Here is a 27830-nt window from a genome sequence, read left to right as displayed (position 1 = left end):
ATGGTAGGTGTTGACGAACCTGTTGTCGAGGTGAGTACGTTGGACGCCCAAGGGCTTCCCTTGGGCGCCACTGGATCTTCTACTCCTGCAAACTCTCCAGCTTCCTTCCAAGGCTTTACAGGAGCCGAACTTTATACTTCTCCTGATGCTTCTGTTAGACCTAAGGTCAAAGGACAAACGGTGGTTAAAACCTTGAGTAAGACGTCGTCGTCGTCTAAAAAGACGTCGTCGGCGTCAACATCTCGCAAGTCTCCGGCTACAAACCCCGGAGCAGAGAGGTCTAGAGCTTCTGGGTCCGGCTCCAATCCTCAAGGAGTAGATCCTCCAAGGAGAGATCACACACTCCAGCGGAGTCAACCGTTCTCCACTTCCTTTGGTTCCTGTTCAGAGCTACCCGTCCACCTCCGCAGCAGCTCCGGCTTTGGATCCCAATGCTGGCCTGTTGCAACACATGGGGGATCTGGTTGGGTCTCTCAAGAACAGTATGGAACAGATGTTCTCCCGGTTGTCTGATAGGATCAACTCCCAGGATAACATTATCGCCGGACTAAGCCAAGCTCCGCTAGCTATCTCCCCCACCTTTCGGCGCAGGGATAGCTCAGTTGCCACCATATGACTCTCTGCCTCCGTTCAGCATGAACAATCCCTGGAGAGTGGCGTCATACGCCCCCTTCAAGACGGGCTTATTTCTATCCCGGAGTGTGGAACTCGAAGGATTGAGGACTTCGAGTTCTACCCGGAAGATCTCCAACCGCCGTTCATCAGCTACGCCAGGCTCACCGCCGCTGCCATGACGCGAGATGATAAGGTCCCCTAAAGAGACAGTCCTCTATTCACGTGCCCAGGCTCAAAGAGAATGGCTCAGGTGCTTAGAGGACATGGATTGTTCAAACACTAAAATACAGCCTTTTAAGAGTCCATTCACAATCTTCACAATGGAAAGAGGGTACTCCGCTTCCTTTCCCTTACAAGATTGCTACGGTCACTATTCCAGCGGCCCAAAAGGGGGACTCGTTACCGCAGCTAAAGGAAGCGGACCCTACATCTCCTTTACTTCCCTCAACCGGAGATCTGTGGGAAGACCTGCCCAACACTTTTTCTGCGGGCAAACTCAAACCAGACTGTGCTATGGAGCAGTTGGTGAGAAGCTGCCTAGACTCCCAGATAGCCTCATTCAGGCAGAGTTTGATGCCAAGTCTAGGCTGCCAGGTCTCATCAACACCATGGCCATGACTGAGGTGGCTACCATTTCTTATGGTTCCGAGCCACTGTTCAAGCTAATCACAAGTCACTGACTCAAACGGTGCAGTCTGACATGTTCGAGTTCGCCACAGCCAGAACAAACTGTCGGAAGCATGTCCTCCAAGAAGCAAACTATTCGCATGAACCGAATAAGTTGCTTTCATCAAACATCGGGGAGCAGACCTTTCTTCCCAGATGCAATGGTAAAGGAGGTCCAGGCAGAGAGGCTACGAGGCGTTAACCAAAGCCTTAAGGATCGTTGGGGTCTCACTGCAAAGAGGCGCCAAGATCAAGCTGTCAGGGGTAAGGCTCAGAAGAAACCCAGACGTTTCCAGCCTTACCAAAAGAAACAGCAACAGTTTGCCCAGCCTGTTTCGGCTGTTCCGTTGGTGCAGGCAGCCCAACCCTCTACCTCCAAGGCCCAATCACAGCCTATTTATGTGATTTCCCCCCCCCCAGCCTCAACCTTCCACCTCTTACGCTGTCTCCCCAGCCTTCAAACCAAGTGTTCGAAGGCCAGGCCTTTCAGAAGTATGACCGCTCGGGTAAGGGAGGCAGAGGTAAGCGATCCTTTTGTCAGAGAGGATGGCGGGAGGGTCCCTTAATAGAGGAAAACACTTCAGGGGAGGCCGCGGAGGCTACCAACATCAATGAGGACTTCCAGGTAGGAGGGAGGCTGTTCTCTTCCGCCACGGTGGGGATTCAGCAAATGGGCACAAAGCATTGTGTCGAAGGGCCTGGGTTGGAGTTGGGTGGCGAATCCGCCCCACCCAGACTTTCCGCCAACTTCCATCCAAAGAATTGACAGAGTATGCGGAGGACCTCCTTCAGAAAGGAGCAATAGCGAGAGTCAAACAAATTAAAGCTTTCAAGGGCGCTTTTTGTTCCCCCCATCGGTTTTTCAAAGAAAAGGCTCCAAAAAACAAAAAGAAGGGGTTAATCTTAGGACTTGTCCCGTTTTAAACTTGGCCATTTTCGCTGCGACAAGTTCAAGATGCTCACCATCTCGCAGGTGCGGACCTTACTTCCCCGTGGGGCCGTCACCACCTCTATCGATCTTACAGACGCATACTATCATATCCCTATTGCAAGACACTTTCGCCCGTATCTGGGCTTCAAGATAGGAGATCAGGCATTCTCCTTCAAGGTAGTTCCCTTCTTTGGTCTCAACGTAGCACCCAGGGTGTTCACGAAGTTGGCGGAAGTAGTCGTCCAACAACTAAGATCGCAAGGGATTATGGTAGTAGCGTATCTCGACGATTGGCTAATTTGGGCTCCAACAGTCGAGGAATGTCACAAAGCAACACTGAAAGCAATCCGGTTCCTGGAATATCTAGGCTTCAAGATAAACAGGACCAAATCAAGACTCACTCCGGAATCAAACTTTCAGTGGCTGGGCATTCAATGGAATCTATCCTCCCATACTCTGTCGATTCCATCAGCCAAGAGGAAAGAAATAGCGAAGTCAGTAAAGCAATTTCTAAGACACAAACTCGCTTCAAGGAGAACCCAGGAAAGGATTCTGGGTTCACTCCAGTTTGCATCAGTGACAAAACATCTTGATGAAAGCCAAACTGAAAGACCTAACCAGAATCTGGCGCTCACGAGCAAATGTCAGGTCCAGGGACAGATTATCCTCAGTCCCTCAGACCTTGGGCAAAAGTCAAGAACTTGTCAATATCAGTACCCCTTCAGTTTCCTCCTCCGGGGATTACCATCCACACAGACGCTTCGTTAAGCGGTTGGGGAGGATATTCTCAGTTCAAGAAGGTTCAAGGAACTTGGTCACCCCAGTTCCGTCAGCTTCACATAAACGTACTGGAAGCAATGGCGGTGTTCTTGTCTCTAAAAAGGTTACGTCCGCCAAAGAACTCCCACATAAAGCTAGTCTTAGACAGCGCAGTGGTAGTCCATTGTATAAACAGGGGAGGCTCCAAATCACGTCATCTAAATCATGTCATGGTAGCCATCTTCTCCCTGGCGGACAAGTTCAGTTGGCACCTCTCCTCCACCCATATAGCTGGAGTGAGAAACGTCATAGCAGATGCTCTATCCCGATCCGTTCCTCTGGAATCGGAATGGTCACTGGACAGTTCGTTCCAGTGGATTCTTCAGAGAGTTCCAGGTCTGCAAGTGGATCTCTTCGCATCCCAAGCGAACCACAAAACTCCCATGTTATGTGGCCCCCAACTGGACCCTCTGGCCTATGCCACGGACGCCCTGGCCCTAGACTGGAACAACTGGGAGAAGATTTATGTCTTCCCTCCAGTGAATCTTCTGAAGGTGCTGAACAAACTCAGGACGTTCAAGGGTCAAGTGGCTCTAGTAGCCCCAGACTGGCCGAAGAGCAATTGGTATCCTCTAATTCTAGAACTGGGTCTTCGTCCTCTTCGAATTCCCAATCCCAGGCTCTCCCAGTCAGTGCAAACGAGGACTGTGTTCGCTTCCTCAGGAATTCTCAAAACCCTAACTTTATGGATTTCATGAAGTTTGCAGCTAAAAGAGATGCGAATATTGATCCTCAAAATATTCTCTTCTTGGAATCTGATAAAAGAGATTCAACTTTGAGACAGTATGATGCTGCAGTCAAAAAGTTAGCAACCTTCCTGAGAGAATCAGATATAGAATCAGGACAATCAATTCAGCTATATCCTTTTTCAGATCTTTATTTGAAAAAGGCTTAGCAGCTAGCACTATTACGACAAACAAGTCAGCCTTGAAAAAGATTTTTCAATTTGGTTTCAGCATAGACTTGACAGACTCCTACTTCTTGTCTATTCCCAAGGCTTGTGCTAGACTTAGACCTTCTGTAAGGCCTACGTCAGTATCATGGTTCTTAAATGATGTTCTAAAGCTGGCTTCAGAAACTGATAATGACACATGTTTCATTTATAATGCTCTTAAGAAAAACTCTATTTTTATTAAGCTTGGCTTCAGGAGCTAGAATTTCAGAACTGTCGGCATTATCCAGGGATCCGGATCATGTTGAATTTCTTCCCACAGGGGAAGTGCTACTTTCTCCGGAACGTAGTTTTATTGCAAAGAATGAAGATCCTTTGATGAGGTGGGAACCATGGAAGGTTGTACCCCTTCCACAAGATAATTCTCTTTGCCCAGTATCGACCTTACGAGCCTTTCTGTCCAGGACCTCCTCATCCTCATCGGGTCCTCTCTTTAAGAGAGAAAAAGGTGGTACTTTATCTATTAAAGGCATCAGGCAGCAGATCCTGTACTTTATTAAGCAAGCCAATCCTGACTCCTTCCCTAAAGCACATGATGTCAGGGCAGTAGCCACCTCAATTAACTATTTCCAACATATGAATTTCGATGAGTTTAAAAAAATATACTGGTTGGAAATCGCCGACAGTATTTAAGCGTCATTACTTAAAGTCCTTGGAAGCTCTGAAATTTTCAGCAGTTGCGGCAGGTAACATAGTTTCCCCCGACTCTGCTTAATCTTTAGTAGAAGATCCAGTCCTCCTTTCTACCTATCTCACCAACAGTTCGTCTATACCTGCCATGTTCATCTACGTTTACCTTGAGTCTTAGCTGCTCTTGTGATGGTATAGTGGGTGCCCCTTATTTTTTTGCTAGGGTCACTCACAATTGATTGAATATAATGATCTCTTTGATGTGATCCCCTTATTTTTATGCTAGGGGACACATCGGATGTACAATGGTTACGGGTTTTGTATATTAAGTCATATACATTCCCTTTTTTATGTTATTATTGCAGTTTGTTCTATTCAATTTATTGTTATAATTGCTTTAAGTTCTTTGTACATATCTATACACAGATACTGATTTCAACATATATTCCATGTAAGCCCTGTATATATGTTGAATTTAAGTTAAATTTAAGAAATATTATTAGCATTAAGTTAAATTTAAGTAATATTTCTATTTTTGTATCATTGTGTATATGTATATCTATTAGCAATTATATTTCTTTATTTTATGTTTTCTTTTATTTGAGACCCTTTTTGTCTATTTGATTTTATTCTTTACAATCTTGTGCTATTTCTCTGGTACGATTTCGCGCAGCGACACGAACTGAGCCCAGAAAAGGGATTTTGACGTAAGGAAAAATCTATTTCTGGGCGATTGGCTCGTGTCGCCAGCGAAATCCGCCCTGCCCATCCCATCGCTCAAGATTGTCTGCTAACTTCAGGATGGCCACCAGAGGCGCAGCAGTCGGCAGCATGGGATGGAGTAGTAGTAGTTGCTGCCCACTCTGTGGGTCGGCTCCCCTCTTGTGGGGATTTTGTAGTGGGAGATTTCTATTGGCAAGCGGTTCGTGGTAGTGGTCTCACTCGCCATAGTGTTCATACCGACACCCTCTTGGAGGGTGAGCGAGTCAGTTGTACTGACCTTTTCTTTATTTTATTTATTCTCTGGTATGTGTTAGTACATTTACCTTAGAAATAATGGATTAAAGGATATTTCGCTGGCGACACGAACCAATCGCCCAGAAATAGATTTTTCCTTACGTCAAAATCCCTTTCTTGGGACCCATGGCTAATAACGTAAGTAGTTAAGTTCACACACTACACGATAAAGTAACTTACAGTACAATGAAAGCAAATTCACTAACACCAATTCACATTAACGAACGAAATCTACATGAACGAACGAATTCCACGTATGTACGATAACACTGCCAAAACAAAATGGTCGAGGAACTCCCTTACGTAGATGCATGATGGGATAGATGCTGACCAATAGGAGAGCAGGATCTTACGGCAGTAACTAGTATCAGGAACCAATGGGAGAGTGGGAGGATGGTGGCGAGTATACTGAGTTGGCGGCGCGTGAGTTTTAAAATTGTTCTCGGCGGCCCGGGCGAATCCCGGACTTTACAGTACACCCTTTCGCAACCTGAATTATTTTCGTACACAGAAGCAAAAGAATCTTCGTCTTTGCCTTCGTAACCTGGATTTTTTGTACGTAGGGACTTTAGTATTTAGGGACATGACTGTACTTGATAGTTAACTTTGCAGATGATTAAGGTAAAGAATTTGATGGGCATTCAGCAAAAAATATATTTGATAGCTAAATGAGCAGCCAACCCCTTAATGTAGGGATAACTGGAAAAGAAGAAGATATGGATTACAACCTCTTTTGTTAATTGAAGATGTTCTTGATTTTCTTTAAACCTGCCACTTTTGTTATCTAAATGTCTTTCATGTACATTTCATTATAGTATGTGAAAATGTGTATGTTATTAGTATTGGAGCTGTTAGCGAAGAACTTATTTCATAAAAAAAAAAAAAGACCTCAAGTCATTCTGACTTGTGTGATGCACTGTAGGTCATGCTTCAAATTTTAATTATGAATTTCTCGTTGTTTACTTTTATCTTCTTTGTTGCAGAACACAACCATTATTTTTTACCTTTAGATGACCAGGTGAAACAGTATACAGTCTGTTTTCCTAGTAAAGTGTTTCATTTGTAGCAGGTTAGCTGATATAATTATAGCTTCAAGAGAAACCAGAAGAGATTTTATTCCCTTAATCCTTGAAAACAGGTACTATTGATGTCATATGACTGACTGCAGTCGTCAGATCTTATTTATTTTGCTTTACTGTAACTCGGCTATCTCTTACAAGCCACTGTTTCTTACCGCTCTCATAAAAAACTCTTTGTATTAATGGGGATCTCATTAAAATAACACAAGAGATATGTTGTAATAACAGTCCTTTAAGAGATATTGAATAGCCTAAAAAATTTAAGAGTTGCATTAAATAGTTATTTGTTGGTGGTTTCAGATATCTTGGTGAAATTTGTACTTCCTTTACAGCTTTACTAACCAAGAGTGTGAGTGAAAGTAGCTTATCTGAAGAAGGTGAGAGTGACATTGAGGAGAATGAGAAGATAGAGGGGGATTCTGAAAATGTGGTGGATCTTGAAACCTACACTGTAGTATCTGCAGATTCAAAGAAAATCAGCACAAGTGAAGAGGTAAGTGTTCTTATACTCAACAATACTGGGAATTAGGGCATGTTCATTAATATGCTATTTTAACAAGATATCGATAATGATCTTGTTAAAATCCGTATTCTATTTTGCTTTGTCTGTCTACTGAAGTACTGTGTTTACATACAGCTTCAACTTTTTAAACTTACTTTCAAGTCATTACTTGAGGATACTATATTTTTGTTTAAGTATATTTTGAACTATTTTTCTTTGGCAGGAGGAAAGCCCTGATAAATTTAGCAAAGAAAAACGACCTTTACATCGACAAGTGGCTGTATCCATATCTACTATTAGTACTCCAAGTATAGAAGCATCTCAGACTCAGTCTATAGAATCTCACGATGATATTGTATTAAGAAGAAGCTCTAATTATCCACCAGGTATTTGAGAATGTATTGTTTTGTTATTTTTCCTTCAGGGGTTTCCAAAATAACTCATTACCAATTTTTTTTCCAAATGAACCAAGAATGCCTCAAGTGACACATTTTTATTGTAAAAATGAAGCTAAAACTTCTACCCTTCAAAGCTGTATAGTGTGATTATCAGTATTTGTTAAGATTTTGCACTCATACTAGGTAACTACAGAAATAGACTTTGAAATAGCAGTTTTAATGAAATAGCTTTTTATTGAACCATTGAAACAATCTTTTATCTATTATTATTAATTATAATAAATACGGCAAACAAAATAGGGCAAACACCAATTTTGTGCTTTGTATAATGTTTTTGACATACATAAGATCTGTGATTGACTACGGCAACCACTGTTATTTCTTTCAAAATCCAAGTTAGCAAAACTTTGGGCCATTCAAAATGAAGATAAAGAAAATTATAACATCACTTAGGGAAATACAGTAAATACTTGCTAATAAATAAATGGATTATGGGTACTCATCCTTGCATATGTTAAGATTACGGTTTAATATTTACACTTGTCAATTTTGTTGATGTGAATTGAGCAATAGTTTTATATTTTTGCGAGATGAGCAATACCATCAGACCCAAGTCAAAGAGCATCAGATAATGTATGAATTAGCTCAATTATTTATGCATTGCATATATATATTTTTCAAAATTGATTTTTATCATAAATATAGTGATTTACATACTTTTTTCTGTTTATACCTTTTTATTTATTTGCAAAGTCTACTTTTTACTTTTTATTGTATGCTACTGGATACATTTTTGGCAATTGTAAATGCAAATAGGCTTAGGTTAAATGTTAACTAAGTGAAGTCTGCACCATTCATACAGCACTGATTTATCCCCCTTTTTTTATGGAAAAATGTTTTTCAGTGGAAATTATGTTTTCTGTGTAATATGCAATGGTTTTTGGATGCCAGTCATTTTTTTAAGTGTAAAGTGTATCATGTGTAATTTTGTTTTCTTTAAACATATCCTCTGTGGTATCTTGTGAGAATTGAATTTTTTAATTTTTTATACTTAAGTTTTGTAAAACTAGTTTTAAATGTGAATGGACATACTTGTGTATTGTAAAACTTTTGTTTTAAGTGTGAATGGACAAGTCAGACATGCTATAAATCAAGGACGGGCTTTATAGCTCTAGTATAGCGATAAATTGATGAAAGGACAAACACCTTAGACAGTATTCAAGGTTATAGTAGTATCCCTTTTGGCTCCCAGCTGCAGTTCGTTGTGACATTTGCTTTTTCTACATTTCCTTTGGTCTCTTCTTAATCAGATGTCCTGTTTCTTTATCAATCATTGCTTGTTTCCAACTCACTGTGGGCAAACCTTCTAAGGTCCTGTCCACACAGGTAAGCTTTGCTCAATGAACTTTGCTCAATGTGATATCAGAAGCGCAGATACAGCAGGAATGTCAGAGAAAAGTTTTGACTTCACCTGCTTCTGACATCACATTGAACACAATTCGTTGAGGAAAGTTCGACGATGTGGATGAGGGTTTAGAGTTTAGAAATATAACAGAGAAGGGAAAAATTATGAAAATTACAGAAGTTATATACTTTCAGGTGTGGCAAGAGCAATAAGTGCCATTGAAAGAGGTGGATCCCATGATGGCCCCAGAGGTCCTGATCACAGACTACAGACAAGCAAGAGTGAGACCAGTCTTGCTGACAGCGATGCTTTTGTGTTAATATCTGAATCAGAAGTCAGAGAAGCGCAGAGTCAAAGTTCACAGCAAGAAAATAAAAAGAAGTTACCTAAAAATCCTTTAATGCCTGGTAAGTTTAAAAGTGCTTTTTGTACTTCAATTATTTATGTAGAAATTAGGAAATATAGGAAAGTATTTTATCTTTTGCATAATGATATTCCGTTTTCTCCCAACCTGAATTTTTTTTGTTGCTTTATCAGATTCTGATTCAATTATGAAGTTAAATGAAATGCTGGTGATTATTTCAGTAAGGTATACATGTCCTTAGAAAGGTCATACTATTCAGGACAAATGACCAGCCACGGTGTGATGATAGTACGTGTAGATGAGCTTGCCAAGTTAAACATGGCATATGGAGACGAAATCGTTCAAATGATAATTACACTATTTTTGTTGAGACTTGCTGTACTGTGAATAGAATTTACCATACAGCTGAGAGAAATTACAATACTAATTCCTTGAAGAGGAAACTTGAAGGAATTACTCGGCTCCATCTGTGGTAGACCAGATTGGCATCATATATCTTTGGGTCAGGCTCATCTTTCGTTCCACCACTACTAACAAATGATGGTAGACTGTAACTGCCAATAAGAAAAACGCTGAACTGTTTCATCAAGCTTTTGAAGCTAAGCAATCAGCGTAGGATGCCCCTCTTCCTACAACACTGCATTTTGCTCTGGGGATGTTAAGAAAATTCTGGATAATATTGATACCTAGGGTGGAGTATATCCCCATTGTTTTTAAAAAAAAGTTTCTGGTATGTTGTCTCCCAAGATTAGTAGAATCTATAGAATTTTATGTCAGTACCATCTTTACAGATGAGCGCAAGCTTAATTATAATACAGTACTTGTTCCAAAGAATAGCATATTTGCAGACCACAGTAACTTCAGACCAATTCCTATTCTCACTATGCTCTCCAAAGTTGCAGAAAAACTTATTTCTAGGCTCAGCCCTTGTCGCTTCGTGAAATGTCCCTTTAGCACACATTTATAAGGTAAATTATTGCTAACATACCAGAGAAAAAGCTAAAATGGAAATGTCAGAACATTCTGACTCGCCCACCTTATATGAAAGGTGTCGGTATGGTTTCTGGGGCGAGTGAAACCACTACCACGGGTCTCTTACCATTTAGATCCATCCTTCTTCGAAATCCCCCTACCTGAGAGGGCCGATGCAAGGCCCACTCCCAGCTACGACTACTACTAGCGCCCCCGACGCCACCACCAGCGCCTCTACCGGTCATCCTTTTTGTAAGCACCATCCAGTCCGCACATGTTTTTCTTCGATCTGTGTTTTTGTGCTTTCCTTTCGGATTTATCTTATCATGGAACGCCAAGCCATCACTGCATATAAGTTAAGTACTGCTAGAAGTGTTTCACCTATTTTTAGCCAGCCAGGGGCCCGTTTAACCAATTTTATTTAGGTTATAAGACGGCGTCCCCTTCGGCTTTGTTGCCGAGTCACCTTGCGCGGCTCGCCCACATGTTTCATTATTTCGTGCTTCTTCGGTCCTCTATACCGTTGAAGCTCGAATATTTTAGCAGTACATACTTTACATTGTAATTTTGCAGCTTTGCCGTATTATTTTATGCTTAGCTTTACATTGGGGTTCCTTGAGCTCTCTTGAGCGTGTAGCCTACATCGCTCCTTAGCTTAGTGTTCATGCATGGATGTTCCTTTGTTTTAGGTCTGTGATAGGCTCCCTTAGGACATACGTCCTTCCTTTTAGTCCTGTCCACCCTGGCCACCGCCCTACGTTCCTACGTATTGGCATAGGCCAGCTCCCTGAGTCGTTAGTCGTCCTCCCTTCTTGGTTGGCTCGTCTAGCTTTTCCAGGACTACGCTTTCTCATGTCCTATTTATTTTTCTTTTCCTCCCCGTGTTTTGTTAGGCTGTTTTTGTATTCATGCTTTTTGAGACGGTTAGAGGTAGCCTAGGCTACCTCAGTCCGCCTGCCCTGTCTCACCGCGTGGCTCACACCACGTCCGTGATGAAGCCAGGTGATCGCCATGAGCCACCCGGCGTCTGTTCCCCACGCTTCCTCGAGTACTGCTCGTTCCCATTGCCCCTGGCAACCATCCGAGCTCTCTCCCTTCTTCCCCCCTCTCCATGAGGGGGGGGATACGGGAGTTAGCAGGGGGGACACCCGATGCTGGCTCGGCTCGCACCGCTCCGGTACCGAGGGGGCTCCCCTGTGCGGTCGAGTCTCGGCTGGCCACCTGGCTTGGCTGTGCTCGGACCTCCTCGGCTTCCGAATCGAGCTCTCTCTCACCCTGAGTCACCATCCCTCTATCCCGCTCCGCCAGCTTGGGGCCCCGGCTCCTCCAGGCCCCAGGTTTGGTAACTGCAGAGGAGCTCCGCCATGTGTTTATTCCTTTTGCATGTTTACTTTTATTTCACCATCCGGGTTCACCACCTACTTATCTTGATATCATTTTACGGCGGAGCCACCTTCCCCCGCCTGCTCCTCCCCCGCCGTTCTCGTACTCCTCGTTCCGGCGTATAGATTAGGTAACTCTGCTTTGGTGAAATTCCATCCTCCGGCAACACCGGAGACGCACTGAAGCTAGTTTACCAGTTCTATTGGATACCCACCACTTTACACGGCAGAAGAGCAAGTAGAGGTCGAGCTTTATTCTATCAAGTAACTCCGGTGTAGTCCAGTGTTATGATATATCACTTCTTGGACTTAGTCCAACTAGTTAGTGTTGATACTCATGTATCTGTTCACTTACAGGCCACCCACTGCCAGGAATCAGGCTGTAACGCTGTCCTACAGGACCCCTGTGGGCACGAGGTCTGCCGGACCCATGCTACCTGCGCCATCCGCTATGGGGAGCTAGCTGTCTGGCATCACGAGAGTTGCACCATTTGTTACGAATTGGTGGACCAGGTCTCCTCCGGAGTAAGTACTTTCCCGGATACCAGGTTTTCTCATATATGATTTTGGCCTATATATGCAATCCTTCTAAATGGTATATCATTGCAGTTGATAATATAAATTAGTTTTAAGTAGCTTAGTATTTATACTGACCCTCTCTTTCAGACTGCTCAAGCGGTCAGGGACGCCGCCCAAACCACCCTGAAGGCCTGGGTCGACGGATTTGGCCGTAATGTGACCAAGGGGCAGCCTTATATCCTTGACAAGAAGATGGCTGCTCTTGTCTTCCCCGGCTGCAAGGTGACTTCTTACATCGACCCAGAAGCGGCGGCCCCTTACATCGCCACTATCCAGGAACAAGTGGCTTAAGCTTTGGAGGAGCCAGGAAGCCAGGAGATTATGCAAGAAGTGGCAACTCTCAATTTGAACCTCGAGCCCATGGCGGTAGAGGCAACAGGTAGGAGGTTGAGTGAGGCAGGTTTGGTAGGGGCTCAAGGTTTACCCTTGAGCCATTCTAGATCTTCTTCCCCTGTCCCTTCTTCTTCTTCCTTCCAGGGATTCTCTGAGGATGGGCAGTCGGTTAGACCGAAGTCCACCCAGGTGATCCCTAAAGTTAAAGGGAAGCGCGAGGTAAAGACTCTTCATAAGACTCTGTCCAAGAAGTCTACTACGGGCAGCTCTCAGAGATCTCCGGCTCACCATCCCAGAGCAGAGAAGCCCAAGTCTTCTTCTTACTCGAAAGGGTCCAGAGGAAAGTCCTCCAGAGACAAGGCTCAGCTCCTACCTGACCCTGAGCCTTCAACCTCAACAGGAGCACATCCTAAGACTCCCAGGGAGAAACAGGAACCTAGTTCCTTTGACTCGGACTCATGTACTGCAAACATTATGCAGCAAATGGGTAGTCTGGTAGGGAACTTGGTTCAGGACAAGTTCCAAGAGATGCTTTCCCACATCTCTTCTTCCTTTGAGGAGTCAGGTCAGTCAATCTGGGCCATCTCGGAGAGGCTGGCCAACCAGGAGAACCTCATAGCAGGTCTCCGGGATAACCCTACGACAGGTCTAGCTCAGCCCGGTATGGCAGCCCAAGCCATGCCGGACTACAATACTCTCCCTCCTTACACGGCGAGCAATCCCTGGAGGATATCGTCGTATGCCCCCTTCAAGGACGGGATGCTGACGTTGGCGGACTGTGGAACTCGAAGGCTTGAGGACTTCGAGTTCCACCCAGCAAACCTGCAACCCCCCTTCATTGGTTACGCCCGCCTTACGGAGGCAGCCATGAAGAGAGCGGATAAGATCCCGAAAGAAACCGTCATCTTCGGACGGGATCAAGCCCAACGTGACTGGCTAAGAAGCCTAGAAGATCGGGACTGTACCAATACCAGGATTCAAGCGTTTAAGAGCGCTTTTACCATGTTCGTAGTGGACGGAGAAACTCCCATCCCGTTCACTACGAAGGTGGCGAAGTTAACCATGCAGGCTGCTATGAGAGACGAGCCGATGCCGCAGCTCCGGGAAACGGAGCCCACGTCACTCCTTCTTCTTGGTATGGAAGATCTATGTGTGGATCTCCCGGCCACCTTTTCGGTCGGGAAATTGAAGCCGGACTGTGCTATCACCCAGTTCAGTGAACGGCTTCCTAGACTTCCAGACAGTCTCATTCAGGCCGAGTTTGGTGCTCGAACGAGACTATCCAGATCCCTCAATACTCTGGTCATGACAGAGGTTTCAGCCGTTACATACGGTGAGGAACCTTTGTTCAAGTTGATAGCCAAATCACATTTACACACAGTACTATGTGATTTGTACAACTTCATCGTGGCAAGGCGTAACTGCAGGAAACATGTTCTGCATGAAGCCACCATCCGTCACGAACCGAATAAGTTACTCGCGGCTTCGATCTGGGGTGCCAACCTTTTCCCAGAAACGATCGTCAATTCGGTGCAATATGAGGTGACAAGACTCAACCAGAGTCTTAAGGTTTGCTGGGGACTATACAGTAAGAAGAAACCTGAGTCAACTTCTTCATCCAAGAAGGCCAAGAAGCCTAGGAAATTCCAGCCTTTCCAGGCTCCCCAGCAACAACAAATGGTTCAGGTGGTGCCAGTCTCTCAAGTGCCGCAATCTTCTACATCAAAGGCACAGCCTCAGCAACAGTTTCTGCTGCTGACCCCGCAGGGTCAAGCTTCCACCTCCTTTGCTGTCTCCCCGGCCTTCAACCCAGTATTTGAAGGCCAATCGTTCCAACCTTTCAACAGGTTCGGAAGGGGTAGCAGGGCTAGAGGTGCCTTTCGCCAGAGAGGCGGCGGAAGAGCATCCAGCCGAGGTAAGCACTTACGAGGAGGGCGTGGGTCTCGCCCTTCCCCGAGCCAGTGAGAACCCTCCATCCAAAATCTTCTATCAACAACCAACAGTGGAATTGGTAGAGTATGCCCAAGAACTCCTTCAGAAAGGAGTAGTGTCAAAAGTCAAGCATTTAAAGTTTCAAGGTCGCTTGTTCAGCGTGCCAAAGAAAGGCTCAAACAAACGAAGAATAATTCTAGACTTGTCCCGTCTAAACTTATTCATTCGCTGCGACAAGCTCAAAATGCTGACTATCTCGCAGGTGCGGACCTTACTTCCCTGTGGAGCCGTCACCACCTCTATTGATCTTACAGACGCATACTATCATGTTCCAGTGGCAAGACACTTCCACCCGTACCTAGGTTTCATGTTAGGGAAGCAGGCATTCTCCTTCAAGGTAATGCCCCTTGGGCTCAATGTAGCCCCCAGGGTTTTCACGAAATTGGCGGAGACAGTGGTTCAATAACTCAGGTCTCAGGGAATAATGGTACTAGTTGCGTATCTGGATGATTGGCTTGTTTGGGCCTCAATCATCGAAGAATGCCACAAAGCAACGTTCAAGGTAATTCAGTTTTTGGAACACCTAGGGTTTCAAATAAACAAGACCAAGTCCAGGTTAACACCGGACTCTCGCTTTCAGTGGCTGGGCATTCAGTGGGACTTGAACTCACACACACTATCAATTCCGTCGTCAAAGAGAAGAGAAATAGCCAAAGCAACCAGACAATTTCTCAAGTGCAAGCAGACATCTCGAAGGAGCCAGGAAAGGATCCTGGGCTCTCTTCAATTTGCCTCGGTAACGGACGTTCTGCTAAAGGCAAAACTCAAAGACATAAACCGCGTCTGGCGCTCAAGGGCAAACAACAGGTCCCGGGACAAGCTGTCCGCTATCCCGGCGATACAGTGAACCGGACCCCCCATATTCGCGTTCTCCGGATTCGCGGACTCACATTCGCGGATTTCTCTCGGGAACGTTTCCCTGCATTATTCGCAGAAAATTCGTGCATTCGCGGTATTTTTCTATGAGAAATATCCTCAAATTCCTGGTTTTTTTTATCAATTTCATCATAAAATGCACTTTTTGTGATAAAACTATTAAAAAAACCAAGTATGAAAATTTTTAGTGGTTTTTCTTAAGTTTTAACTAACAAAATAGGCTGTTTTTAGCGTTTTTATAGGGGTTCCAAACATTCGCGGATTCTAACTATTTGCGGGGGGGGGGGGGGGGGGGGGGGGTCTGGTACGCATCCCCCACGAATACGGGGGGACCACTGTACTACGCAAACGCCTCCGTCCTTGGGCGGAGGTAAAAAATCTATCAAAGTCAATTCCTCTTCAATTCCCTCCGCTGGCATTAGTTATCCACACGGATGCTTCACTAAGCGGCTGGGGAGGGTACTCTCAGTACAAAAAGGTACAAGGGACTTGGTCCCTTCCATTCCGCCGGCTCCATATCAACGTACTGGAAGCTATGGCGCTATTCCTCACCCTGAAAAGACTTCAACCAGCCAAGAGATCTCACATCAAGCTGGTGTTGGACAGTGCAGTAGTAGTACTAACACTGCATCAACAGGGGAGGCCCAAAGTCAAGCCATGTGAACCATGTCATGATAGCCATATTCTCTCTGGCAGCCAAGTACAAATGGCACCTGTCCACACACCTAGCGGGAGTGAAGAACGTGATAGCAGATGCCCTTTCTCGCTCAGTCCCACTAGAGTCGGAGTGGTCCCTGGACAGACGGTCATTCAATTGGATCTGCCAACAGGTTCCAGGGCTCCAAATGGATCTTTTCACCACAGAGTCAAATCACAAACTTCCTTGCTATGTGGCTCCCAACCTGGACCCTCTGGCATATGCCACGGATGCCATGGCTATAGACTGGAATCAATGGAAGAAGATTTACATCTTTCCTCCAGTGAATCTTCTTCTGATAGTGTTGAACAAGCTCAGGACCTTCAAGGGACGAGTCGCTCTAGTAGCCCTTAATTGGCCCAAGAGCAACAGGTTCCCACTCCTGTTGGAATTGGGTCTCCGACCTCAACGGATTCCCAATCCCAAACTATCCCAACTAGTACAAATGAAGACTGTGTTAGCTTCCTCAGGAATTCTCAAAACCCTAACTTTATGGACTTCATGAAGTTCGCGGCAAAAAGGGATGCTGATATCGGTCCTCAAAACGTCCTATTCCTAGAATTGGATAAAAGAGAATCGACCCTTCGCCAATATGACTCGGCTGTTAAAAAACTAGCCATTTTTCTGAGGAAGACCAAATCTCAAACCATGACTACCAACCTGGCTATTTCCTTCTTTAGATCATTATTTGAAAAGGGTTTAGCAGCTAGTACTATTACTACTACTAAATCGGCACTAAAGAAAATCTTCCAGTTTGGTTTCCAAATAGATCTAACTGACTCTTATTTTTCATCTATCCCCAGAGCCTGTGCTAGGCTCAGACCATCAGAGAGGCCTAAGTCTGTGTCATGGTTCTTAAATGATGTTCTCAAACTGGCCTCAGGTAATGATCACAATTCATGTGACTTTTTGCCCCTCCTGAGGAAAACATCATTTCTTCTAAGTCTAGCCTCAGGAGCCAGGGTGTCTGAACTGTCGGCTCTATCTAGAGACTCAGGTCATATAGAATTTCTCCCTTCAGGAGAAGTATTACTTTCTCCAGATCGTCAATTTTTAGCTAAAAATGAGGATCCACTAATGAGATGGGCCCCTTGGAAGATTCTCCCACTTCCTCAGGACCCTTCTTTATGTCCAGTTACTGCCTTAAGAGCATATCTTACCAGAACGGCCATAAAATCCTCAGGCCCTTTATTCATGAGGGAAAAGGGTGGTACCATTTCCTTAAAGGGAATTAGGCAGCAGATATTATATTTTATTAAACAAGCCAACCCAGAATCGTTCCCCAAGGTTCACGATATTAGGGCAGTAGCAACCTCAGTCAACTATTTTCAACATATGAATTTTGATGATCTGAAAAAGTATACAGGCTGGAAATCTCCGACAGTGTTCAAACGTCACTACCTCAAGTCCTTAGAAGCTCTTAAATTTCCAGCATTGGCAGCGGGAAACACAGTTTCTCCTGACACTGCTTAAGTAGTATTAGTAACTTAGATCTAGATCTCCTTTCTACCTGCCTAACTGACGTCCTTCCTGCGGTTCTGCCACCATGTAGCCTTTTCTTTGCCTTAGATGCCATATGTGTACATAGTTGTGGTTTTCCTTATTTTTATTTTAGGATTACTCACACATAACCTAATTTTTATGATATTGCATTTATCTTTAAGATTAATGTAAGTTACTGTAATTAATCTTAAGTCTGTATTATAATCATTTATAGTTCATAAGCTTATTTAGATTATAGTAATTAACCTGAATTGTTTTTTATTTTTATCCTTACAATATCTTTTATATCCATTACTCAAGCTTGTGGCCATTTCTCTGGTACTATTTCACGAAGCGACACGGGCTGAGCCCAGAAAAGGGATTTTGACGAAGGAAAAATCTATTTCTGGGCAAGGGCCTGTGTCGCCCAGTGAAATCCCACCCTTCTTTTGTTACCCACCCTTGGGCCCAAGCTTGACAGGCTAACTCCAAGGATGACCGGTAGAGGCGCTGGTGGTGGCGTCGGGGGCGCTAGTAGTAGTCGTAGCTGGGAGCGGGCCTTGCATCGGCCCTCTCTGGTAGGGGAATTTCGAAGAGGGATGGATCTAAATGGTAAGAGACCCGTGGTAGTGGTTTCACTTGCCCCAGAAACCATACCGACACCTTTTATATAAGGTGAGCGAGTCAGAATGTTCTGACATTTCCATTTTAGCTTTTTCTCTGGTATGTTAGCAATAATTTACCTTAGAAATGTGTGCTAAAGGGACATTTCACAGGGCGACACGGGCCCTTGCCCAGAAATAGGTTTTTCCTACGTCAAAATCCCTTTTTTAAGGGGGCCGGCCGGAACCCCTATATATGGTGGTATAGGGCAAAAAATGCAAAGTCATGAAAAAATTCATGGCGCTTCATATGGCAATTAAGAATATATATACGAAATATTTCGTCAAAATTTCTCTTACTACTTTCGTAGTTACAGGGTAATTAGTAAACATAACTCAATAAGCCGTACAAGAAAGTGCAATATTTCTTCTGTTATCGTAAATTTTGATAATTATTGTCAAAGAAATTGTGAGAAATGGCATCTGTAGAGATTCCGTGGGTTGCAGAGGGGAGTTCAACCATGATCAGTAGGAGCACAGACTTCAAGTAGACTACACGTTCGAGTTTCACCTCTGACATTCGCTTGCTTTTACATATGCTTATCTATGTTTCGGCAAGAATTTCATCATGCCATGAGGAAAAGACAAGGAAAACATCTCGCTAACATAAAGATGAAGAAAATTCGCTCTAATATGATTACAGAATATCATAATATATGCGATATTAGCGTAGTTAGTGAAGAGAGAGAGGGAGGGTTGCGTAGTAAGTAAACTCCCCCGTCTTGCCTGAAGCACACGTCACACTGTCCCCCAGGCTATGATCTTTGAGCAAAGAGATCTTACTTTATGATAAATAACATAGTTTTGGTTTATTAATACCCAAAAAGGAACATGAAATTCATAATAATCATGATTTATTAACATTGTCTTTGTAAAAAGAGAGTACAACTTCGAATTTCACCTTTTGACATTCTCTTGCATTTACGTTTGTTTATTTTTGTTTCGACAAGAATTTCATCATGCCAAAATGGAAAATACTAGGAAAACATCTAGGTAAGATACAGAAGAAGAAAATTCGCTGTAATAAGCCGAGTTAGTGAAGGAGAGAGAGAGAGTTGCGTAGGAAGGAGTGCCCCCGTCTTGCCTGACGCAGTGCCCCAAGCTACGATATATGAGCAAAAGGATCATCATTTATGATTAAATTATGATAAATAAAATTGTTTTGGTTTATTAATACACAAAAAAGAAATGTACATTCATAATAATCATTATTTATTAACATTGTCGTTAAAAAAATACGAAGAAAAACTTTGAACGCCCGTCTCTCAAAACTATAGTTATTGACCTTCAAAATCTATCTTCTCACTTAGTTTTAAAGCTATAACATTGGAATTTGGTATATAACTCAGAAAGACGTTATAGAACCATCAAATGAAGCCCTTTTTTCCAATTTTTGTTTCGTCTTTTTTTATAAATTTTGTTTTCCTAATTTATAGGGTTTATTTTTTTACCATAATGAAAAATTCATATCTAGCAAAAAAATGACTTTTAGAAAAAAAAACTCCTCATTTGATTGGAGGTCTACATCAGGTCTATATATGGTAGTAATCCCAGGTCTTAATATTAAATATCAAGGGAGGAGATAGAATTTGAAAAATGGTTATTTTCGGGATAAATCGCCCTAGCGTCTCAAAACCGAAGGTCAGAGGCAAAAATCATATGCAGTTTGGAGATGTCCCAAGTCACCTTATTAAGTGGTATGAATATCAAAGTCCTGTCCTTAAAGAATGGCATTAGCCGGCCGGCCCCCTTAACCTACTATGTAAGTATGTGGAATTTAAAGGATTGTTAGCCGACACTCAATATGTATATAGGAAGCAGTTAGGTACAGGCAGTCTGCATCGGTTAACAGCATTGTAGTTTTACATAACTTGGCTAACGACGTTGTTAACCAGATTTTTGGCATTGGTCAGCGATTTATTGGCATCAGTTGGCGTTATATCGGCATCAGGTGTAATATTGGCATCGGTAGGCGGTTTATCAGCGTTATTAAGCTTTTTATCTTTTGGTAGGATATTCAGCCATTTTGAAATGTTAGAATTCTGACTGATATTACATGTAAGTTTAAATCTTGCTATATCGAACAAGATAAAAATGTCAAAAACTGAAAAGTATTTCAGGTATGAAAGTTTAAGCCTTCCCATATCGAACAAGATAAAAATGTCAAGAACTGAAAAGTGTTTCAGCTAGATACTGTACAAGCCTCCTCAATTGTTACATTCAGAACGACAATGCTTAGCTAAAATAATTTGATTAAAAGAAAAATATGTTTATGTATTTGCAAATTGCATGCCAATGGCTGGAAACTTAACACATTTTACCTAATTATTTTATTAGTTTTATATTTTTTTCATTTGTATATATTAGTACAATGTATGTTTGATTTTTGTATTCTCTGCAGGAATGAAGTGGGCTTGTCAGTTAGTATTTAGGAGCAAGCTAACAATGCACACAGCATATGACAGAAGAGATAATACTGAACCAGCTTCAGTTACTGCTTTAGCTGTTTCAAAGTAAGTACATAACTTGTACGTATATGTTAAGTTACATAATTGTAGCTTGACCCCTTCGTTGTTTGATCATAACAGTATTATTACATGATGGTATAAAAATGGGTACATTTTTTATTTTCCAATAAGATAGACAACTACAAACAAAATTTAAGGTACTTTCTGCTTTTTCATTTTCAGAATTGAAAGTCATTAAAAGAAATTGTAATGTGCTGGTTTTCTGACATGTCTTAATCTCTTGGTTTTAAATAGCATTATTATTTTTGTTTACAGAGACCACAGAACAGTATTAGTAGGAGATGCAAGGGGAAGAGTTTTCTCCTGGAGTGTTCCTGACCAACCTGGTAGGGCGGTTGCTGATCACTGGGTTCGTGATGATGGTAGTGATGGATGTGCATATTGTCAGGTCAAATTCAGTATTTATGAGAGGCGTCATCACTGTCGCAACTGTGGACACTTATTCTGTTCAAAGTAAGTTAACAAAGTCTTAAGTTTTTTTATTTTATTCTTTGCATGCTCAAACAGTAAACTGATATATGATGAAATGTGTTTTGAGAAATAAAATGTTTGTATAATATGAAAGACAAAGGTTCCCATCCCTAAGAAGAGGCACAATAGTAAACTGATATATAATGAAATAAATGAGTTTTGAGAAAAAATGTAGTGGAATACGAAAGATAATGCTCCCATCCCCTAAGAAAAGGCACAGTGTTTTACCTCAAGCTCAAAAGATTAATTTTTTTACACATTTTTATACGGTTGTGTCTTTCCAGGTGCAGTAGATTTGAATCTGAAATTTCACGACTACGAATTTTAAAGCCTGTTAGAGTGTGTCAGAAATGCTACACATCCCTAAAACATGATAAATGATTCTCCAATTTTCCAATAGTTTAAGTCTATGAAACTATCTTTGTATACATAGTCGAAAATTTTTAAATTAAGAATTTATTGATTATATGATTTTTAGTTCCGATGAATGCAGACAGTTTTCTATTGTAGAATTTTATGTACATTTATGATAGGTTTAGAATTAAAAGTGACTTAAATTTTTTTTCTTGAAACTGTCAGTCAGAGCTAAAGATTCATATTGTCAGTAATTTTGAAAAGGGAGAAAAAATGATCCTCATTTGTATTCACTCAGGGTCTCTTTGGGCAAATGCTCTATGTTTCTAAGAAACTCAAACTAAAATTTACTGCCTGCAAGACAGTCCAATTTCTAATCAGTTGCTTAATCTGTTGTGAACATCAGTGGTAAAGGACTATTTTGGAATTTCAGAGCCAAACGGTAAACATTTTGTAACAAATATTTTGTATGAAACACTGAACTGGGAAGGAGAAAAAGTTATATTAAAAAAAAATTGGCTTCACACATTTGGTGCTTGAATAAACAGAATAAGTAACTGATTAAGTAGTTGTAAAATAAAATAAAGAAAATTTTATTCATACTTAACATATATCTTGATTGATGCACACCAAAATGTGGCATATTTTGTTGAGGTATATTGTATAATATATTCATTAATGAGAATTCACTATATTACATACATTCTGCCTCATAGAAATGAATTCCATCTTCAGATTGAAATATTTACAAATATTTCATATTAGTCACAAAATCTTGGTCACAGTGATATTGTATATAACTTGAGGAATAACAGGAATGGTTACAGGGAAACTTCCCAGTTGCATGACTTGGTACCAAGGGTCATATTTGGTTCACAGATTATATTGAAATTCCTTGGTTTTCTCATTTCACTTTCTGTTAATGCTTAATTTTCCTTAAAACTTGCTATCACTTGCGTTAGGAGATGCAGTGTAAGTAAAATGGATTTACAGACTTCTCAACAAAACATTTTAACATTTTCTTAATTTTTTTATAAACAAAATATTTTAGAAAAGCATCTCTTATTTTTATATGCCATGAAATTCAGCTTTATACTAGAAGTGAAACAGTCAAAAATTCCTTTACATTCTTGCTTTACAATCAAGCTATGTAAGGCGTTCACAGTGTTTTGCCAAGCATAGTTCTACTAAATATTTGTAAATTATGTGGGGAAAAAGAAAATACGTACCTGTTTTGGACTTGGCTGGTCATCTAACAACAGTAGCTAATCAACTTACATGTGGTCCCCCTTCACACTATGGTTTAGAATTGAATGGTACTAACTGCAAGTTGCAGAGATTAAATTTATCTCGGTATGTTAACTGACTGCTGTATTTAATTATTTCTGCAGGTGTACTTTGGAACTTGTAAACTTCACATATTATTTTACATACCAGCAAAATGTTTATTTGTGGCTATTGCTCTTTGATTCATGTATTTTTAAGAAAATTAGGCTTTGAGCTATAAGCTGCAAACTTTTGTCTAACTTCGGATAGCGATTCTAGATTGCATCAGTGTACTACAACATGTCAGTAGCAAGAAATTGTTGTTATATGTTGAAGTTAAGTTTTAAGAGTTGTGTCATGTGATTAGATAATAGAATTTCATGGTATTTGTGTTGTGGGAAAGAAGCAGTAAGATCAACCATATGTTTGTATGGTTTGCTGGTTTTCTTCCCCCACAATTACATAAGACAATAGGAATATGTGACTGTTTGACAGATATCTCACATTAGAATTGGTTAGCTTTGTGCATAGTATGTTGGTTAGTTTGTAAATGATCACAGCATATTAGAAGAAAGTAACTCTTGGAGCTGTTATTTGCCATTTCGGGTCAGTTACCTTTGAATATTTTTCCACAACATACAGTCAGTCTTCCACTTTATTGTGGTGATTTTATTTTGATTTCAAAGTCAAGTCTTTGTAGTATTCATTTTGTTCATAGGAAAATTATATTTAAGTTATTTTACAATTTCTACTGACAGTTGTAAAAGTTCCTTTCTCTGTTATCTAATAGATTCTTGTAATTGTGTTGTCTACTGTTATTCAGATAATGATATTCTTATTTGCCAAATAAGTTAATGATTTGTCTCTAAAATAATGGCCTTAGTAATGTGATTTTTATGTTATATTATTTTAATGTATACATGTGTAGTTATAGTTGAATGTTTGTGCATGTTATCTGTGAAATCTATTTTACTAGCATTTTTTTTATCTTGTGTGTAGTTCACATGAGTATTGAAAACCAACACATTCCAGTTTTCCTGAAATATTAAATTATTTCCTAACAGTATATTAACAGTCATTCCTAAGCTTTAATATTCGTGATGATATGGTTGTGTTCATTTTTTAAAAATAATTTTACTAGATTATTCTTTATATTGCAATTAGTATTTGCTAAGTGCAAAGGATTACTTGTTATTAATGTGGAGATCTGATCTGAAAGATATTTTATTTACTGTGAGCCAAAGTGAGAGATCTGATTATTGAAACATATTGCTTGATGTAGCCTGAATTTGCAGAACAACAATTATAGATTCATGTATGACAAAGTACCAAAATATTAGGAGCACACATGAGAGAAGACATGAATGAGATTTAGGGTACCACTATATTCTTGACAAATTACATGGGTTAATTTTTCATAGAAAAAAGAAGTGCCATACCAGCATGCATTCAAAGTTTTCTGATAGGACAGAATTTCAGTGGTATGGCAAGAAGTCCTGTATTAAGATATTATTCTTTTATTATGGTATTTTGGAACCTTAGAAAGGTCTATCAACTTGATGCTTTAAAATTTATCTTTGATCAGTTGTTTTAAAAATATCTTATTGTCACTTGTTAAAGCCAGTTTAGTACAGATAGTAAATATAAAGTCTCTTACTCTGTAATCTAACCACCCACCAGTATTGCTTGTCCATTCCTTTGGCATGGTTCCATCCATACTTGATTTTGCAATTGAGAATATTAATTTGATTTAATGATCTTCTATAAATGCCCCCATAATAACTCGCCCTGTTAAAATGATAAAAATCAAAGTCAATAAGCTCTGTGGAAAATGTCATTGATATTAATGAAAAACACTTTTCTGTTAATAAATTGTAACTTCGTTCTTAAGGAATAAAAAGGACATTTGATATTATATAGTTTCTACCCTAATTTTAGCATTTATATTTTCAACTTCTGTAAATATAGGCTAAGATGTAGTAGTATATATTTTCAGCTGGACTCATATCACCTACTCTAAATTATTGATTTTAATCCAAGGGATTACCTTGAAGTTACTCTAATCAATGCCCTATGGTTTGTATTGTAATTTTAGCCATAATTAAAATTATTTATTTTATGCCTGCATTGTTTTGCTTACTTAATGTGCTTTCACCACATCTCTGCATTTTGTTACCATAGTTTGTCTTGCTCCTTAATGATACTGCAAATCTAGTTTTTAGTTTCATGTACTAGATTCTTTAATCATAGCATTGAAAATTTAATCCTTTGAAGGATTTTATTATAACACTTGAACACAGACGCTCCCACAAGTAACCAGCTGACTTGCTAATCAGTAACGAACTATGAAAATTGCCTAAAGTACAAAATTTTGAAGGAGACAATTATTCAAATTATTATGAAATTTGAAGTTTTTTTAGAAACTATATACAAAAATCTTAAATTTAAGGGCAATTTCTGCTCTGAGAATCCACATCACATTCAAGTCTAAAATAATTTAAGTTTTCTTTTAGTAGTCAGGTTTAATTGTGCTCAAGCCAGTAAATTTTTATATATATTTTTTTAGCATTGGTCTTGTATAAATTCATCAAACTTATGTATATATCTTACATTGATTGCCAGTTATTAATATTGTATTTAAACTACTTCATTTGTAAAACTGCTTACTTTATGACAATGGTGATCAAAAATATCCAAGTAGATGAGATTAAAAACATGTGAACTAGAGGTATTGAGGTAAGCCACTTGTCCAACTGAAAAAAAGCCTTTTATTTTCATTCCGAGTGGATTTTGTAAGAGACAGCTTGTGTGTATACATTACAGCTGAGACTTATAAGAAAAGGACCTGAAGCAAAATTTAGTTTTTCATCTCACAAAAATAAAATCCTAGTTAACCAGTTTCTTTCTGAAAATGAGTACTGTAGAATGTAATATTATTCAAGACTCAATCATGAGTTTCAATCACACTAGTTATCACTACCAAGCACACAATGTAGTTAATGTATAATATAAAAAATTATGTACATTAGTAATTTCACATATACAGTATATATATACAGTACATGAATATAAATATTATAAATATATATAAATATATAAATATATGTATCATCAAGCAACTGTGAATTTGGTTTTGTGTAAAAGGTTGTATTCTGTATGTAACCTACAGTGTCAAGGTTCTGCATTTTCATCAAGTTAGACAGGATACTGTTAAGACATAATACATTTCATGTTAGTTTTGGTGAGAGAGAAAAAAAAATGTAGCCAAAGTCACATGTACATAGTGAACAGTTGCCATAGTTTGTCACCTTTCATTACCTATTGTTCTAGTCTTCTGATTAGTGCCCAATCATCCTGATTGTAGATTATAAAATAAATAAACATTATCAATAAGAAGTTTATGTCTCCGTTGTTTGCCTTTGGTAAAGTAATGTCATCCCATCAAGATTTATTACCAGAAGTTGTGCAAATCATTTTTTCCTCACTTAGGATATCTAATGGTGTTAATTCTTTAGAAGTGTGATACAAAATGAAACCATGCGTGCAGTGATGGCTGGGATCTTTATTTCATGCTTAGTTGAGAAATACATCAGTATTCTCTTGTTTGGATTCCTTCAGGTTTGATTTTTCTTAATGATCTTAATTTACTGTCTTATTTTTTAATTTTTTTACTTCTTTGAATGATAGTGAAAATCATCATTGATTTTAAATTTTCAAATCAACCTACTTTCCCATGAAGAGTAAAAAAAAAAAAAAATGATGACTATTTAAGCTCTGGCATTGCCCCTTAGGACGTCTCTTGATTTGAATAGTAGTATTTTTTTATAAAAAACCTCTTGATGCATCTGACAATGTTATTTTACATGTATACATTATATTTTTATTGTCTGTATGCTGCAGTTTTACCTGGGTTCTATTAATGTTTATTAATACTGTTTACTGCCTTTGCCATACATTTTTCATTATTGGTGTGAGTCTTATCTAAAAAATGTTATGCTTCTTTACAAGAAAGGCCTGAACATTTTCAAGTTTGACACTTGCATCCTTATTCTTCATGTTTTCTTGTCATTCATCTACCATAATTTTTTAAATCCTTATTCTTCATGTTTTCTCATGATTCATTTACCATAATTTTTAAAATTCTTATTCATGTTTTCTTGTGATTCATCTACCATAATTTTTTAAATCCATGTTCTTCATGTTTTCTCATGATTCACTTACCATAATTTTTTTAATTGCATTTCATTATGTCTCATTAAATGTATTCTTGCAAGGCAAAAGTGAAAACTATTCTTTTTTTATTACATATAATAAGTGGTTTATTTACTATATTAAAAAGTTGACAAAGTGGCTTTATAGTGCAAGAAACATTTCTGTGATAAGCTTATAGTGAAGAAAAAATGCATGTGGGGACAGACTTTTTATTGATTTTTATTTATTGCAAAACCTAAATTATGTTAAGTGCAGCACAATTGTGTGACTACTGTTGTTGCATGATAACTCCATTCTGTCATTTATGAAGAATGGTTCTGTAGATAACACTTCATTAAAAACCAAGAACTTTTTTCTAAATGATGTGAATTTTTTTTAATTACTGTGAAAATGGGTGAGAGAATGAATTATTATTTGCTCTGTCAATTATCCTTCAAGGTCTGTTAATATTTTCTAGTTCTTATAAGCGTGGCCACAGCTGCTTGTAGAACAAAGATCACATAGGGATGATCATGTACTTTTGACATAGATGTTGCTTGATGTTTAGATAATGTTTAAGAAAGTATTTTCTGATGAGGTATTCAAGTCTCAAAGATGTGTATAATTTCAACCATGTATTTGTTATAAAATTGAACTGCAATAACCA

The 27830-nt window shown here is 39.9% G+C and overlaps 1 protein-coding gene across 1 annotated transcript; it reads left to right on the top strand.

The window, feature by feature from the left end:
* Positions 1 to 27830, top strand: LOC135210444 (WD repeat and FYVE domain-containing protein 3-like). The gene is made up of 7 exons (XM_064243340.1): positions 1 to 30; positions 6990 to 7202; positions 7435 to 7597; positions 9209 to 9421; positions 20755 to 20866; positions 21137 to 21334; positions 21637 to 27830. Exons 1-7 carry the CDS (start codon positions 1 to 3, stop codon positions 21731 to 21733), a joined length of 1026 nt encoding a protein of 341 aa, XP_064099410.1. The 3' UTR covers positions 21734 to 27830.

This window comes from Macrobrachium nipponense, chromosome 39 (assembly GCF_015104395.2).
Source record: "Macrobrachium nipponense isolate FS-2020 chromosome 39, ASM1510439v2, whole genome shotgun sequence".
NCBI lineage: Eukaryota > Metazoa > Arthropoda > Malacostraca > Decapoda > Palaemonidae > Macrobrachium > Macrobrachium nipponense.
The sequence above is the reverse complement of the archived record's forward strand: the minus strand, read 5'-3'. Positions and strand labels throughout refer to the sequence as shown.

What these genes read in the sequence shown, in the direction of transcription:
- LOC135210444 (XM_064243340.1), top strand. Translation starts at nt 1, where the DNA reads ATGGTAGGTGTTGACGAACCTGTTGTCGAG. An exon ending in TTGACGAACCTGTTGTCGAG is followed by an intron (nt 31 to 6,989) that starts GTGAGTACGTTG and finishes TGCATTAAATAG; the next exon opens with TTATTTGTTGGTGGTTTCAG. An exon ending in AAGCTCTAATTATCCACCAG is followed by an intron (nt 7,598 to 9,208) that starts GTATTTGAGAAT and finishes ATATACTTTCAG; the next exon opens with GTGTGGCAAGAGCAATAAGT.